This window comes from Salvelinus namaycush, chromosome 22 (assembly GCF_016432855.1).
Source record: "Salvelinus namaycush isolate Seneca chromosome 22, SaNama_1.0, whole genome shotgun sequence".
Lineage (NCBI taxonomy): Eukaryota > Metazoa > Chordata > Actinopteri > Salmoniformes > Salmonidae > Salvelinus > Salvelinus namaycush.
The window spans coordinates 13,993,689-14,009,511 of record NC_052328.1 but is presented as its reverse complement, the minus strand read 5'-3'; the positions used below and the strand labels follow the sequence as shown (position 1 = coordinate 14,009,511).

The 15,823-nt window shown below is 42.5% G+C and overlaps 1 protein-coding gene across 1 annotated transcript; it reads right to left on the bottom strand.

Moving 5' to 3' along the window:
- Positions 1-822: 822 nt before the first annotated feature.
- On the bottom strand, positions 823-9,551 carry yipf3 (Yip1 domain family, member 3). The gene is made up of 9 exons (XM_038960428.1): positions 9,291-9,551; positions 8,735-8,944; positions 8,430-8,536; positions 8,271-8,316; positions 8,046-8,138; positions 7,639-7,770; positions 7,418-7,531; positions 6,700-6,823; positions 823-1,803 (listed from the first exon to the last, which is right to left on the bottom strand). Exons 1-9 carry the CDS (start codon positions 9,360-9,362, stop codon positions 1,664-1,666), a joined length of 1,038 nt encoding a protein of 345 aa, XP_038816356.1. The 5' UTR covers positions 9,363-9,551; the 3' UTR covers positions 823-1,663.
- Positions 9,552-15,823: the final 6,272 nt, after the last annotated feature.

Sequence of the window (15,823 nt, the reverse complement as noted above, 5' to 3'; positions counted from 1 at the left end):
TTGCACAAACAAAGATTTTCTGCACAAACTTGTCAGAAACCGTATCAGGGAAGCTCATCTTGTTGTCCTCACCAGGGTCTTGACCTGACGGCAGTTTGGCGTCGTAACCGACTTCAGTGGGCAAATGCTCATCTTTAATGGCCACCGGCACACTGGAGAAGTCTGCTCCTCACGGATGAATCCCGGTTTCAGCTGTAGCGGGCAGATGGCAGAGCGTGTATGATGCCTTGTTGGTGAGCGGGTTGCTGATGTCAACCTTTGCTGAGTGCCCCATAGTGGCGGTGGGGTTATGGTATGGACAGGCATAAGCTACGGACAACAAACACGATTGCATTTTATCGATGGCAATTTAAATGCACAGAATATCATGACGAGATCCTGAGGCACGTTGTCATGCCATTCATCTACCGCCATCACCTAATTTTTCAGCATGATAAGGCACGGCACCGTGTCACAAGGATCTGTACACAATTCCTGGAAGCTGAAAATGTCCCAGTTCTTCAATGGCCTGCATAATCACCAGACATGTCACCCATTGAGCATGTTTGGGATGTTCTGGATCGATGTGTACGACAGCATGTTCCAGTTCCCGCCAATATCTAGCAACTTCGCACAGCCATTGAAGAGTTGGCCAACATTCCACAGGCCACAATCAACAGCCTGATCAACTCTATGCGAAGGAGATGTGTTGCACTGCATGAGACAAATGGTGGTTACACCAGATACTGTTTTTTTTTAAGGTATCTGTGACAAACAGATGCATATCTATATTCCCAAGCATGTGAAATCCATAGATTAGGATCTAATTGCAGGACTTCTTGATTTTTTTCAGAAGACCATGTCTTAGGTCCGTAAAGTTTATTTCCATTGTATCTTTTTGTACAATAACCCTATAAATACAATTTCACATTTAAATAAAAAGGAGGAGAGGTTACCTTGCATCCCACCCAAATGTTAGGAAGTACAAATAATGCACAACACAAATGACTGGGTGAAACAAAAGCTGATTAGAAGGAACAATATTCATAAGTTAATGCAGTATCTCATATGACATACCAACTGCATATCTGGTTATTTTCTCATTAGGTTATCAGACAAGAGAGGTGCATTGTGTAAAACAAGCTAGATAAAACTCAAAATGTACCCCGTATCATACATGATAATAATAATAATTTCTTTGAAGAAACTATAGAAGGCACCACACAGCCTTAGGGAACCGTCCTCCCATTGAACGTCTAGAATTTTAGAGAATCACCAAAACCTGTGTAACAAAGCCTACAAAAAGGAGAGTGTCGAGTTGAATATTAATTTGTCTAAACATGAGAACAAATGCAAACAGCTGGGAATCTTAATGTACTCAAGCTGCTTTAACAAATACAAGATCCCTATGAAATAGGGAGTCAATCATTTGAAGAGCACAAACATGATTCACTCCCATGTAGTTTTTTGATTTAGTTCAATATAAACAACCAATAGTTGTTGTGAACTGATGATGATTTGTTTGTCGAGACAATGTTCATGTATCACGATGAATGTCAACTATAACCAGTAACCACCATGGTCTTTGACCTTCACATCAGTCTGTATTATCTACACAACACCACCACCATGGAATTCAGGTTCTCATGAGCCTATGGTCTCATCGTTGATGTTGGACACACCATCACTGTGACTGCAGAATAACACCAAGGGTCTTCACTGTGGCATTCACAGCATTCATAGCAGCGGTGGCCACCACAGGCAAATCTCTGGCCACTCTCTGGATGGGGGGCATGTTGGGTCCTTCCAATGTGTCCAGGATACCTTCAGACAAAAAAATGCAAAACAAATGTCTCATTTTTATTTAATCAAATTCAAGACCCAGTTTAAAAGGTCAGTGGAGTCAAAAACCAGTGTTTCCAGTGTTTTATATGGTATTTCCACTCTGAGGTTGAAATAATATTGTGACAATTATGATAACTACCTTTTAGTACAAGAGCTGTTTGGGAAAAAACACATGGAATTTCAGCCTGTTTTGGTAGGATTGAGTTTTGTCCTGCGATATCACCAGGTGGTATAAGTTAATAGACCAATTACAAAGAGTTTCAAACCTCTCTGCTAATAACATCTAGTTCAAATTACATATCCCTCCAATTAGCTCCCTCAGACCACTCCAAGACAGTCCTAGAAAATTGATTGCTTGAGAAATAGCTTTTTGCTAAAAAGCTACTTTATTTTTATACCATTTTAACTTAAAACAATCACAGTAAGATACTTCATTGTTACCCAGAAATTATTTGATATTGAGATAAAAAACCTCTGCATTGGACTTTTAGGAATATACCTTGGCGTAGGGTTGGGCGGTATCCAGATTTTCATACCGTCCCTGTACCATACCAGGATATACGGTATTACCGGCACACAAGGGGCGCTATTCCTTCCCAAACAAAAAAAACTCCAGCACAAAACACATTGACGTACAAAACAAATTTAGGCAGCAGGGATCTTGATCCAGGAGTTGATTGATTGTCTCTGCTGTAACCAAGAAGCTTGGTATTGCAAGCTAGCCACTTAGCTAGCAAGTTAGCAAACCAAATGCCTAGCTGGAGCCCTGAGCTGGAGATCATTTATTTGTCACCTTAGATAGTTACCTTATAGTTATCAGCAGTGGCGTAGCATGCACCCCCACTGTTCCTTCAAAGCAGGTGTGCCCCCGAGTAGAGATGTGCACAGATATTTGAATATTTAAACAGACAATAGTATTCCAATACTGAGTATTGTGTGTGGGTATTCTATTTAACACTGGAAAATTAAATTAAAATATCCATGTGACATTGTTACATACAAGGGTATATATATATATATATATACACACACCATGATGTTTCAAACTACTAATATAATAAAACAAACTTTCCAATGGCGTTTTTATGACGTGCGGCCCATAAAAAGACCGGTAGACTTCAGGTGTGTAGCTTGATGTTTAGGTTGGCCAATCAAAGCGGCTCAATGTGTAGCAAGTGGAGTGACAGGTCACTAATGCGATGCAAGTTTATGGAATTAAAAAGTTAGCAAAATGAGAAGGAGTAGTCTACAATGAGCAACCAACAGGTAGGCTGTTTATCCTAATGGGGTTGGGGAGAAAGCGCAGAATGTGGCCTCAATTAGCCTAGCTAGCTATAGCTGGCTAGGTTCTCTAGGCTACGCCAGTCAAGACAGGAACTGTTATACAGTGCATTCTGAAAGTATTCAAACCCCTTTACTTTTTACACATTTTGTTGCGTTACAACCTTATCCTAAAATTGATAAAATTGTTTTAATCCCTCATCAAACTACATACAATACCCCATAATGATAAAGCAAAAACAGGTTGAGACATTTTTATAAAATGTACAAAAAATAAAAAAAACATTTACATCCTTATTCAGACCCTTTCCTCAGTACTTTGTTGAAGCACCTTTGGCAGTGATTACAGCCTCGAGTCTTCTTGGGTATGATGCTACAAGCTTGGCACACCTGTATTTGGGGAGTTTCTCCCATTCTTCTCTGCAGATCCTCTCAAGCTCTGTCAGGTTGAACGGGGATCGTTGCTGCACAGCTATTTTCAGGTCTCTTCAGAGATGTTCGACCGGGTTAAAGTCTGGGCTCTGGCTGGGCCACAAGGACATTCAGAGACTTGTCCCGAAAGCCACTCCCGCGTTGTCTCAGCTGTGTGCTTAGAGTCGTTGTCCTGCTGGAAGGTGAACCTTCGCCCCAGTCTGAGGTCTTGAAAGCTCTGGAGCAGTTTTTCATCAACGATCTCTGTACTTTGCTCTGTTCATCTTTCCCTCGATCCTGACTAGTCTCCCAGTCCCTGCCGCTGAAAAACATCCCCACAGCATGATGCTGCCACCACCATTCTTCACCGTGACTTGGTTCCTCCAGATGTGATGCTTGGCATTCAGGCCAAAAGAGTTCAATCAGACCAGAGAATCTTGTTTTTCAAGAGTCATTGAGGTGCCTTTTGGCAAACTCCAAACGGGATGTCATGGGCCTTTTACTGAGAAGTGGTTTCCGTCTGGCAACTCTATCATAAAGGCCTGATTGGTGGAGTGCTGCAGAGATGGTTGTCCTTCTGGAAGGTCCTCCCATCTCCACAGAGGAACTCTGGATCTCTGTCAGAGTGAACACCGGGTTCTTGGTCACCTTCCTGACCAAGGCCCTTCTCCCCCGATTGATCAGATTAGCCGGGCAGCCAGCTCTAGTAAGAGTCTTGGGTGGTTACAAACTTCGATGGAGGCGACTGTGTTCTTGGGTACCTTCAATACTGCAGAAATGTTTTGGTACACTTCACCAGATCTGTGCCTCGACACAATCCTGTCTCGGAGCTCTACGGACAAATCCTTTGACCTCATGGCTTTGTTTTTGCTCTGACATGCACTGTCAACTGTGGGATCTTATATAGACAGGTGTGTGCCTTTCCAAATCATGTCCAATCAATTGAATTTTCCACAGGTGGACTCAAATCAAGTTGTAGAAACACCTGAAGGATGATCAATGGAAACAGGATGCACCTGAGCTCAATTTCGAGTCTCAGAACAAAAGGCTCTGAATACTTACGTAAATAAGGTTTTTTTATTAGCAAAAAATTAAAATAAATAATTGTTTTGTCATTATGAGACATTGTGTGTAGATTGATGTGGATTATGTTTTATTTAATCCATTTTAGAATAAGGCTGTAACGTAACAAAATGTGGAAAAAGGGAAGGGGTCTGAATACTTTCCGAATGCACTGTATGGGATGATAAATAACATTGTGGCTCCTACAAGTTAGCTAGTCGTGGATGTGGCCGAGTCAGCTACTGCGTCTCTCCTCTGTCTGCTCACTGCCACACACACAGCCCTCTGTAGCTGCAGCAATAGATCGCCAGCCTCTCCAACGCGCAGCAGTGAAGAAAACGTGTATTTTGAATGTCCGGATATCTGACAAAAATGTATGATACTGTTTGAATAGTGAAATTATTTAAAATGCCTATCCCTACCTCAGAGGTTATTATACATGATTTATTTTGACGGTATTGAAAAATCATACTATACGTATTTAAAAATACCACGGTACACTGCCCAAGCCTAACTTGGAGGATCATTGAATAGAAGCAATTAAAATGTGTTTATAATTGGACAAGTGGAGCCTGTATTCATTAAGCGTCTCAAAGTAAGAGTGCTGATCTTGGTCACCCCACCCTTCATTAAAGATTTAAAAAGGCCAAAATGATCTTACATTGAACTAAAATATAATCACAACATGTAAAGTGTTGGTCCCATGTTTCATGAGCTGAAATAAAATATCCCAAAAATGTTCTATAGGCACAAAAAGCTTATTTCTCTCAAACGTTATGCACAAATTTGTTTACACCCGTTAGTGAGCATTTCTCCTTTGCCAAGACGATCCATCTACCTGACAGGTGTGGCATATCAAGGTGATTAAACAGCATGATCATTACACAGGTGCACCTTGTATTAGGGACAATAAAAAGCCACTCAAACACAGATGTCTCAAGTTGAGGGAGCTTGCAATTGGAATGGCCAGAGAATTTAATGTTCAGATCTCCATCATAAGCCGCCTCCAACACTATTTTAGAGAATTTTGCAGTACGTCCAACCGGCCTCACAACCGCAGACTACGTGTAATCATGTCAGCCCAGGACCTCCACATCCGGCTTCTTCACCTGCAGGATTGTCTGAGAACAGCAACCTGGACAGCTGGTAAAACTATGGGTTTGCACAACTGAAGAATTTCAAACTGTAAGAAACCGTCTCAAGGAAGCTGCGTGCTCTTCATCCTCACCAGGGTCTTAGACTGCATTTCGTAGTCGTAACCAACTTCTGTGGGCAAACGCTCACCTTTGATGTCCACTGGCATGCTGGAGAAGTCTGCTCTTCACGAATGAATCCCAGTTTCAACTGTACCGGGCAGATGGCAGACGTCTGTCGTGTGGGGGCGAGCGGTTTGCTGATGTCAATGTTGTGAACAGAGTGCCCCATGGTGGTGGGGTTATGGTATGGGCAGGCATAAGCTAGACAACAAACACAACTGCATTTTATCGACGGAAATTTGAATGCACAGAGATACTGTGACGAGATCCTGAGGCCCATTGTCGTGCCATTCTTCCGCCGCGTTACCTCATGTTTCAGCATGATAATGCACGGCCCCATGTCACAAGGATCTGTACACAATTCCTGGAAGCTGAAAATGTCCCAGTTCTTCCATGGCCTGCATACTCACCAGACATGTCACCCATTGAGCATGTTTGGGATGCTCTCGATCGAAGTGTACAACAGCGTGTTCCAGTACCCGCCAATATCCAGTAACTTCGCACAGCCATTAAAGTGGAATGGGACAACATTCCACAGGCCAAAATCAACAGCCTGATCAACTCTATGCGAAGGAGATGTGTTGCGCTGCATGAGGCAAATGGTGGTCACACACGATACTGACTGGTTTTAAGTTATCTGTGGTCAACAGATACATATATGTATTCCCATTCATGTGAAATCCATAGATTAGGGCCTAATGAATTTATTTAAATTGACTGATTTCCTTATATGAACTGTAACTCAGTAAAAATCTTTGAAATTGTTCCATGTTACGTTTTATATTTTTGCTCAGTGTAGATCAGCATTCCTACTCTGAGACGCTTTGTGAAGACGAGTCCTGGTTTGCCTTCCGGGGAATCTTACCTTCAACAATCTTGTGATAAGCGAAGTGCAGGTAGAGCAGAAAGAGCATATGCAGAGCAGCCAGTGTTCCACAGAGGATGAGGCGTGGGGTCTGGCCCACGGTCCGAGAGATAACAGCAGCCACCTGAGAGAGAGGGAGAAGGTGAGCCAGGGGGAGAGACTTACTATCACTGACATAGTGGGCGCATTCGAGCGGATATATTTTGTCTAGGGCTTTCAAAGTGTGTTGCATTATGGGGATAAAAATTGTCTGACTTGCACCTACAGTTGCTCTTCACCAACTTCATCCTGCAGCCTTCGCCTGCAGCCCTCGCCTGCATTGTGGGAGGCTCTATTATCAACCAGTCATGTGGGTGTTTTTGTTTGACCCACGCAAAGAAATGACTGAGACAGGAACCAACTTTGCCGCGATTCATATAGGCCTATACAGTGGATATATACAAATGAATGTGATATTTTAGGCTCTCACTATTTGATTGAACAATCTACACACATATGATTTCAGTTTGACATATTTATTTCAACATTATAAAGAACTTTTAGAAACAACGGCATCACTGCCATGTTAATCTGAGCCTTGCTGTTGGAAAACCACATTAGTGTCCGACTTCACTCCTCGACGTTCGTCTAGTCAGTTGCTTTAGCATTACCACGCAAAACGCAGACAGTGAGTGTCAAAGGGCTCTTTGGATTTGAAGTAATTAATCTGCCTATTTACCATCCGCAGTGTGGAGAGCCCTCCTACGACCAGCCACAGGATGTAGAACAGGGAGTGGAAGTGGACGTTGTAGGTGACGAAGAGAACCACGCAGTGCCCGAAAAGACCATAACCCTGTTGGGGGCACATAGTAGAACAGACGGTGAGATTTCACACTGCTTTTATAGCAAACGGATTACACAGGGATGCTGTGAGGAGAGTTATGGTCACTGTTGACTCACCAGCAGAGACAGCATCTGGAGCATGGTGATCTGGGCATTGCATAGGTACGCCAGGAAATAGATGAAGGAGGAAACTCCCAGCCAGTAACCAAAGCATGTCCCTATGGCTGTTCCCATCAGAGTACCCTCTCTCTGTCCAGGGAGGAAAAACATTTATTAGGCCTAATCAAGTTCAGATAGACAACTAACAATACAGGATGAACAGACCACATGAGTACTAAATAAGCAGTACCTAATGTCTGAGACTCTGAACAGATGCTTTTTGCTTTCTTAATGTCAAAATGGTTGAGTTGATGCTACCTTCATCTACAGCTGTATGGTGTTCATTACACCTAATACACCATATCCATCTGTATACTGCATATTAACATGCATTTATGAAGCCAGTATAAGTTGGGCTCTCTTACAATAACGGTTCCTGATGTCTTCATTCCGTGCAGGAGGATGGCCACCAGCGTGAACACCAGCATCATTGGCCCATACAGCTCCCCAGCAATCTTCTACAGTTGGAAAAGAAGAGCAGTGAAAACATTTATATTTCCTTTAATTGGCCAGGTAAGCTCTGAAAACTTCTAGATTTAAATCTTTCCCCAGCCTGTGAAAATAGTATGGGAAAAGAAAATCCCACTCACCTGTGGAAAATTGATCATGCGGATTGGTATCATTGATTCAATCAACCTAGGGTAGAAAAGAGGCGTACATGTTAAGAAGAGTGTCATAAAATGTGAATGCTAAACTATACATGTTAGGACTACAAGTCGTGATTACAAAACACATTTGTACTGACTCACCTGTTCCTAACTTGCATAGGCTCCACATCAAAGTACGGCCGGAGAATGTCTATGTTGGCATATAGGTTGAAAGCCTTGGAAGCCTGCCGCTTTCCTGCTTGCCACACCTAAGAGGATGAGGGAACGTTCATTATAAATCAGCTGACAAAGGTGTGATGAAAGTCAAAGTTATGACAGCAACATTAACCAGACAATTGAGATAGAAATTACAATATTGGGTAACGGCAAAGCCCTTTTTATAACAAAGGTAATGTTGTGTGTGACAAGTTGTTGCCCATCAGCATCACAAAGCTTTCTCAGCTCACCTCATCTGCCACCTGTCTCCCCAGCTGGCCCTTGATACCCTTTATTCCCAGAAACTCGCCATCCTCTCCAGTCTCCTCTTCAGTTGCTTCAGCCTCCTCTGCCACCTCTTCCTCCTCCTTCATGCGCTGGTGCATCTCCCCCATGTCCTCAAAGCTGGAGCCTGATGTGTCATCCATGTTTTCCATGTCAATCACTGCTGACCCAGTGCCCTAGTAATAGATCGTTTATTACATATAACTACTGTACATCCTTGTATGTGAAATTTGTTTCACGCGCAAATTGTTCATGTTTTCATCAGACAGTCACAACCTGTGAAATTAATTAAGTTAGCTAGCTAAGAAAATAAAAAACTGTTTCTTAGTTTATGATTAGCTAGCTAGCATAACATTGTTGTCGGACAAACTTTAACGTTAGCTATCTCTGCACAGAATTTTTTGAGTTTGGCAACACTAAAGAAGATGTAACAATACCGCGATGTAGCTAGGAAAATAATAGTATATACACATTGCAATTATTTTCTTGGCTATCGCTACCTAGCTCGCTAGCTAACGTTACCTGGATAATGTTGTCCTCAAAACCGCCCCATGGTTCCGTGTTCGTGTTTTTGTTTCCATCAGACGAAGCCATATTTTAGAGCAGGTGAACGTGTTCTTGAACCCTTTTAAAAAGAAAACTGCACTTTCAATCTCACATACAACCAATGAAGTGTCAACTACCGCATCAGGGGCGCTTTAAATATAAATATTTGTTCCCAAAAATGCATTACACTGCCTAATCAGATGGGGGTGCGTCACTCAGACTCAACGCGTAACACGTCGTGCGTACTACGTGTAAACATAACATATCGCGCGACTTTGAAATGGAAAGCATCGCATGTAGCTCAAAACAATTAGCAAAAATATCTTTGCTCCAAATCAAAGTGACCAAATCGTTTCAGATCTTAGTTCACATAGGTGCATATGGTGTATGCTTAGAGTTGGTTTGGACTGGTTTGTGTTCAGAGTTTTCATGTCATTGGGTAAAAAAAGAAGAAACCCGCACGCTGCTGTTTCTTATTTTTTTTCATTTTATTCAACTGTTGCCATGCACCTGCAAAAAAGATAGCTCGGATGTGCGAGTGCCTTTTGAATTTTGAATCATACGTCAGTGGGTAACATCCAGTGGCGATCCGTCATTCAGTGCAGGTGGGGCTGTTTTGAGACCCACATTTTCGGAGAAAATAAATAAATATATTGTTATTTTGGCATTAATACGTGTCACATATCAGTTTGCAAGCAATGTATAAAATATATATCATTCAGTTAATAAAGCTGCATACACACATGGTCTCTTTTTTGTTTTCTTGAATAAGGCAGCTCCAAAATGCAGGTGTTTCAGCCTAGCTCAGTGATTTCTGTGGTGGTGGGGTGAACCAGCAGAAAATAGGAGCTTTGCGCCGTGATTGGCGCAATGTTCTGTCACTCATGGGGACAGTACGTCATTGCCAAGTTCAAGTGCTTAGTAAGGGTAGACATCTGAGATCAATTTCGAGTCTCATAGCAAAAGGTCTGAATACTTATGTAAATAAGGTATATATACAGTGCATTCGGAAAATATTCAGACCCCTTGATTTTTCCCACATTTTGTTACGTTATAGCCTTATTCTAAATTGTATTAAATTAATGTTTTTCCTCAACAATCTACACACAATACCCCATAATGACAAAGCGAAAAACTATTTTCTTAGCACATTTTTATTTAAAAAAATAACAGAAATACCTTATTTACATAAGTATTCAGACCCTTTGCTATGAGACTCGAAATTTAGCTCAGGTGCATCCTGTTTCCATTGATCATCCTTGAGGTGTTTCTACAACTTGATTGGAGTCCACCTGTGGTAAATTCAATTGATTGGACATGATTTGGAAAGGCACACACCTGTCTATATAAGGTCCCACAGTTGACAGTGCATGTCAGAGCAAAAAACAAGCCATGAGGTCGAAGGAATTGTCCATAGAGCTCCGAGACAGGGTTGTGTCGAGGCACAGATCTGGGGAAGAGTACCAAAAAACGTCTGCAGCATTGAAGGTCCCCAAGAACACAGTGGCCTCCATCATTCTTAAATGGAAGAAGTTTGGAACCTCCAAGACTCTTCCGAGACCTGGCCGCCCAGCCAATCTAAGCAATCGGGGGAGAAGGGCCTTGGTCAGGGAGGTAACCAAGAACCCGATGTTCACTCTGACAGAGCTCCAGAGTTCGTCTGTGGCGATGGGAGAACGTTCCAGAAGGACAACCATCACTGCAGCACTCCACCAATCAGGCCTTTTTGGTAGTGGCTAGGTGGAAGCCACTCCTCGGTAAAAGGCACATGGCGGCAGGTAGCCTAGTAGTTAGAGCATTTGGCCAGTAACCGAAAGGTTGCTAGATTGAATCCCCGAGCTGACAAGGTAAAAATCTGTCGTTCTGCCCCTGAACAAGGTAGTTAACCCACTGTTCCTAGGCCGTCATTGTAAATAAGAATTTGTTCTTAACTGACTTGCCTAGTTAAATAAAGGTTCAATTTAAACATTTTAAATGACAGCCTGCTTGGAGTTTGCCTAAAGGACTCTCAGACTATGAGAAACAAGATTCTCTGGTCTGATGAAACCAAGATTGAACTATTTGGCCTGAATGCCAAACGTCACGGCTGGAGGAAACCTGGCACCATCCCTAATCAAATCAAACATTATTTGTCACATGCGCCGAATACAAGTGTAGACCTCACTGTGAAATGCTTAATTTACAAGCCCTTAACTCTTCTTGAACTGCACTGTTGGTTAAGAAAATATTTACCAAATAAACAAAAGTAAAAAATAATAAAAAGTAACACAATAAAATAACAATAATGAGGCTACATGCAGGGGGTACCGAGTCAATGTGTGGGGTAATAGGTACTGAGTCAATGTGTGGGGGTACAGGTACCGAGTCAATGTGTGGGGGTATAGGTACTGAGTCAATGTGTGGGGGTACAGGTACTGAGTCAGTGTGTGGGGGTACAGGTACTGAGTCAATGTGTGGGGGTACAGGTACCGAGTCAATGTGTGGGGGTATAGGTACTGAGTCAATGTGTGGGGGTACAGGTACTGAGTCAGTGTGTGGGGGTACAGGTACTGAGTCAATGTGTGGGGGTATAGGTACTGAGTCAGTGTGCTGGGGTACAGGTTAGTTGAGGTAATTTGTACATGTAGGTAGGGTTGAAGTGACTATGCATTGATAATAAACAGCGAGTAGCAGCAGTGGACAAAACAAATGGATGGGGGGGATGTCAATGTAAAGAGTCCGGTGCCCATTTGATGAAATGTTCAGCAGTCTTATGGCTTGGGGGTAGAAACTGTTAAGGAGCCTTTTGGTCCAAGACTTGGCGCTCCGGTACCGATTGCCATGCAGTAGTAGATAAAACATGACTTGTCTATGACTTGAGTGAATGGAGTCTCTGACAGTTTTATGGGCATTCCTCTGCCTATTATATAGGTCCTGAATGGCAGGACGCTTGACCCTGGTGATGTACTGGGCCGTACGCACTACCCTCTGTAGCGTCTTACGGTCAGATGCCGAGCAGTTGCCATACCAGGCGGTGATACAACCGCCCAGGATACTCTCAATGGTGCAGCTGTAGAACTTTTTGAGGATCTGAGGACCCATGCCAAATCTTTTCAGTCTCCTGAGGGGGAAAATATTTTGTTGTGCCCTCTTCACGACTGTCTTGGTGTGTTTGGAGGATCAGCGTGGCAGATGTGTTGTTGCCTACCCTTACCACCTGGGGGCAGCCCGTCAGGAAGTCCAGTATCCAGTCGCAGAGAGAGGTGTTTAATCCCAGGGTCCTTAGCTTAGTGATGATCTTTGTGGGCACTATGGTATTGAATGCTGAGCTGTAGTAAATGAACAGCATTCTCACATAGGTGTTCCTTTTGTCCAGGTGGGAAAGGGCAGTGTTGAGTGCAATAGAGATTGCATGATCGGTGGATCTGTTGGGGCGGTATGCAATTTGGAGTGGGTCTAGGGTTTCTGGGATAATGGTGTTGATGTGAGCCATGACCAGCCTTTCAAAGCACTTTATGGTTACAGTCATGAGTGCTATGGGTCGGTAGTCATTTAGGCAGGTTACGTTAGTGTTCTTGGGCACAGGGACTATGGTGGTCTGCTTGAAACATGTTGTTATTACAGACTCAGTCAGGGACAGGTTGAAAATGTCAGTGAAGACACAAGCCAGTTGGTCAGCGCATGCTCAGAGTACACGCCCTGGTAATCCGTTTGGCCCTGCGGCCTTGTGAATGTTGACCTGTTTAAAGGTCTTACTCACATCGGCTACGGAGAGCGTGATCATACAGTCGTCCAGGACAAGCTGATGCTCTCATGGAGCTTCAGTGTTGCTTACCTCAAAGCCAGCATAGAAGTAATTTAGCTTGTCTGGTAGGCTCGTGTCACTGGGAAGCTCGTGGCTGTGCTTCCCTTTGTAGTCTGTAATAGTTTGCAAGCCCTGCCACATCCGATGAGAGTCGGAGCCGGTGTAGTACGATTCAATCTTAGTCCTGTATTGACACTTTGCCTGTTTGATGGTTTGGCGGAGGGCATAGCGGGATTTCTTATAAGCTTCCGGGTTAGAGTCCCGCTCCTTGAAAGAGGCTGCTCTACCCTTTAGCTCAGTGCAGATGTTGCCTGTAATCCATGGCTTCTGGTTGGGGTATGTACGTACGGTCACTGTGGGGATCATGTCATCGATGCACTTATTGATGAAGCCAGTGACTGATGTGGTGTACTCCTCAATGCTATCGGAAGAATCCCTGAACATACTCCACTCTGTGCTAGCAAAACAATCCTGTAGCTTATCATCTCTGTCATCTGACCACTTTCTTATTGACCGAGTTACTGGTGCTTCCTGCTTTAGTTTTTGTTTGTAAGCAGGAATCAGGAGGATATAATTATGGTCAGATTTTCCAAATGGACATCTTTACAAACTAAGCATTTGTGTTTATTGATCAGAGACACCAGGGATGTTCTCTTGATAAGTGTGTGATTTGACAATTTTCCTGTCCTGCTAAGTATTCAAAATGTAACGAGTACTTTTGAGTGTCAAGGATTTTTTTTTTTTTAGGAATGTAGTTAAGTGAAAGTAGTCAAAAATAGAAATATTAAAGTACATATACCCCCAAAAACGACTTAAGTAGTACTTGAAAGTATTTTTACTTAAATACTTTATGCCACTGGCTAAATGATCCTTGGTATCAAATCAAATCAAATTTTATTAGTCACATGCGCCAAATACAACAGGTATTACCTGTATTACCTTACAGTGAAATGCTTACTTACAAGCCCTTAACCAACAATGCAGTTTAAAAAATACGGATAAGAATAAGAAATAAAAGTAACAAGTAATTAAAGAGCAGTAGTAAAATAACAATAGCGCGACTGTATACAGGGGGGCACCGGTTAGTTGAGGTAATATGTACACTACCGTTCAAAAGTTTGGGTTCACTTAAAAATTTCCATATTTTTTAAAGAAAAGCGAGATCTTAATTGCAAAAGGGTTTTCTAATGATCAATTAGCCTTTTAAAATTATAAACTTGGATTAGCTAACACAACGTGCCAATGGAACACAGGAGTGATGGTTGCTGATAATGGGCAGCAACCATCACTCCTGTACACTACCTTTCAATGTAGTGTACAGTATGCCTATGTAGATATTCCATTAAAAATCAGCCGTTTCCAGCTACAATAGTCATTTACAACATTAACAATGTCTACACTGTATTTCTGATCAATTTGATATTATTTTAATGGACAAAAAATGTGCTTTTATATCAAAAACAAGGACATTTCTAAGTGACCCCAAACTTTTGAAAGGTAGTGTACATTTGGGGTTATTAAAGTGACTATGCATAGATGATAACAACAGAGTGTAGCAGCGGTGTAAAATAGGGGGGTCAATGCAAATAGTCTGGGTAGCCATTTGATTCGGGGTTCAGGAGTGTCATGATTTGGGGGTAGAAGCTGTTTAGAATCCTCTTGGACCTAGACTTGGCGCTCTGGTACCGCTTGCCGTGCGGTAGCAGAGAGAACAGTCTATGACTAGGGTGGCTGGAGTCTTTGAATTTTTTTGGGACCTTCCTCTGACACCGCCTGGTATAGAGGTCCTGGATGGCAGGAAGCTTGGCCCAGTGATGTACTGGGCCGTTCACACTACCCTCTGTAGTGCCTTGCGGTCGGAAGCCGAGCAGTTGCCATACCAGGCAGTGATGCAACCAGTCAGGATGCTCTCGATGGTGCAGTGGTAGAACCTTTTGAGGACCTGAAAAACCATGCCAAATCTTTTCAGTCTCCTTAGGGGGATAGGTTTTGTTGTGCCCTCTTCACGACTGTCTTGGTGTGCTTGGACCATGTTAGTTTGTTGGTGATGTGGAGACCAAGGAACTTGAAGCTCTAAACCTGCTCCACTGCAGCCCTGTCGATGAGAATGGTGGTTTGCTCCTTTTCCTGTAGTCCACAATAATCTCCTTTGTCTATGACTATTTTAAAACAATTCCATACGTTAGCTTAGTAGAACCAGGCATAGATTCTAGGGGGTTAAATCCACACCTGTTGTATTCAGCACATGTGACAAATAAAATTTTATTTTATTTTCTCATATCCTTTCTATAATCCCACCCTCATCCATATAATAATCTCCACAAATGCATTTCGGTGAAGTGGCTGACAATTGGCAAAAAAAATAACTATCAATGTCATACATACCGGTACATACAATAGTCCAGCAAATATTATGATGTTTTTATTATATAGTAGTAGCTCAGTGCTTTCATACGTGTCAGCCTGCCCTACTTATTGATCTAATGCAGAGATATTACATTTAAAAAAATGACCTCTAGATAGCAGCAACGCATAAACACTTATTTGTAGTGGAACAACTATCGCGAGAGATTTCCGTGCGAGACAACCTGTCGTTTTGCCCCAGACATTAGGTTTCCACTAGATAGTACAGCCACAAAGTACAAATTTAAATTCAGGAAAACAATTTTTTTTATTGTTGTTTTGTCTAAATTTAGGTTTAGGTCAGCAGTTGGCTGACCTAAAT

What these genes read in the sequence shown, in the direction of transcription:
- yipf3 (XM_038960428.1), bottom strand. Translation starts at nt 9,362, where the DNA reads ATGGCTTCGTCTGATGGAAACAAAAACACGAACACGGAACCATGGGGC. An exon ending in TTGAGGACAACATTATCCAG is followed by an intron (nt 8,945 to 9,290) that starts GTAACGTTAGCT and finishes ATCTATTACTAG; the next exon opens with GGCACTGGGTCAGCAGTGAT. An exon ending in TTATCACAAGATTGTTGAAG is followed by an intron (nt 1,804 to 6,699) that starts GTAAGATTCCCC and finishes TTTTGTCTGAAG; the next exon opens with GTATCCTGGACACATTGGAA.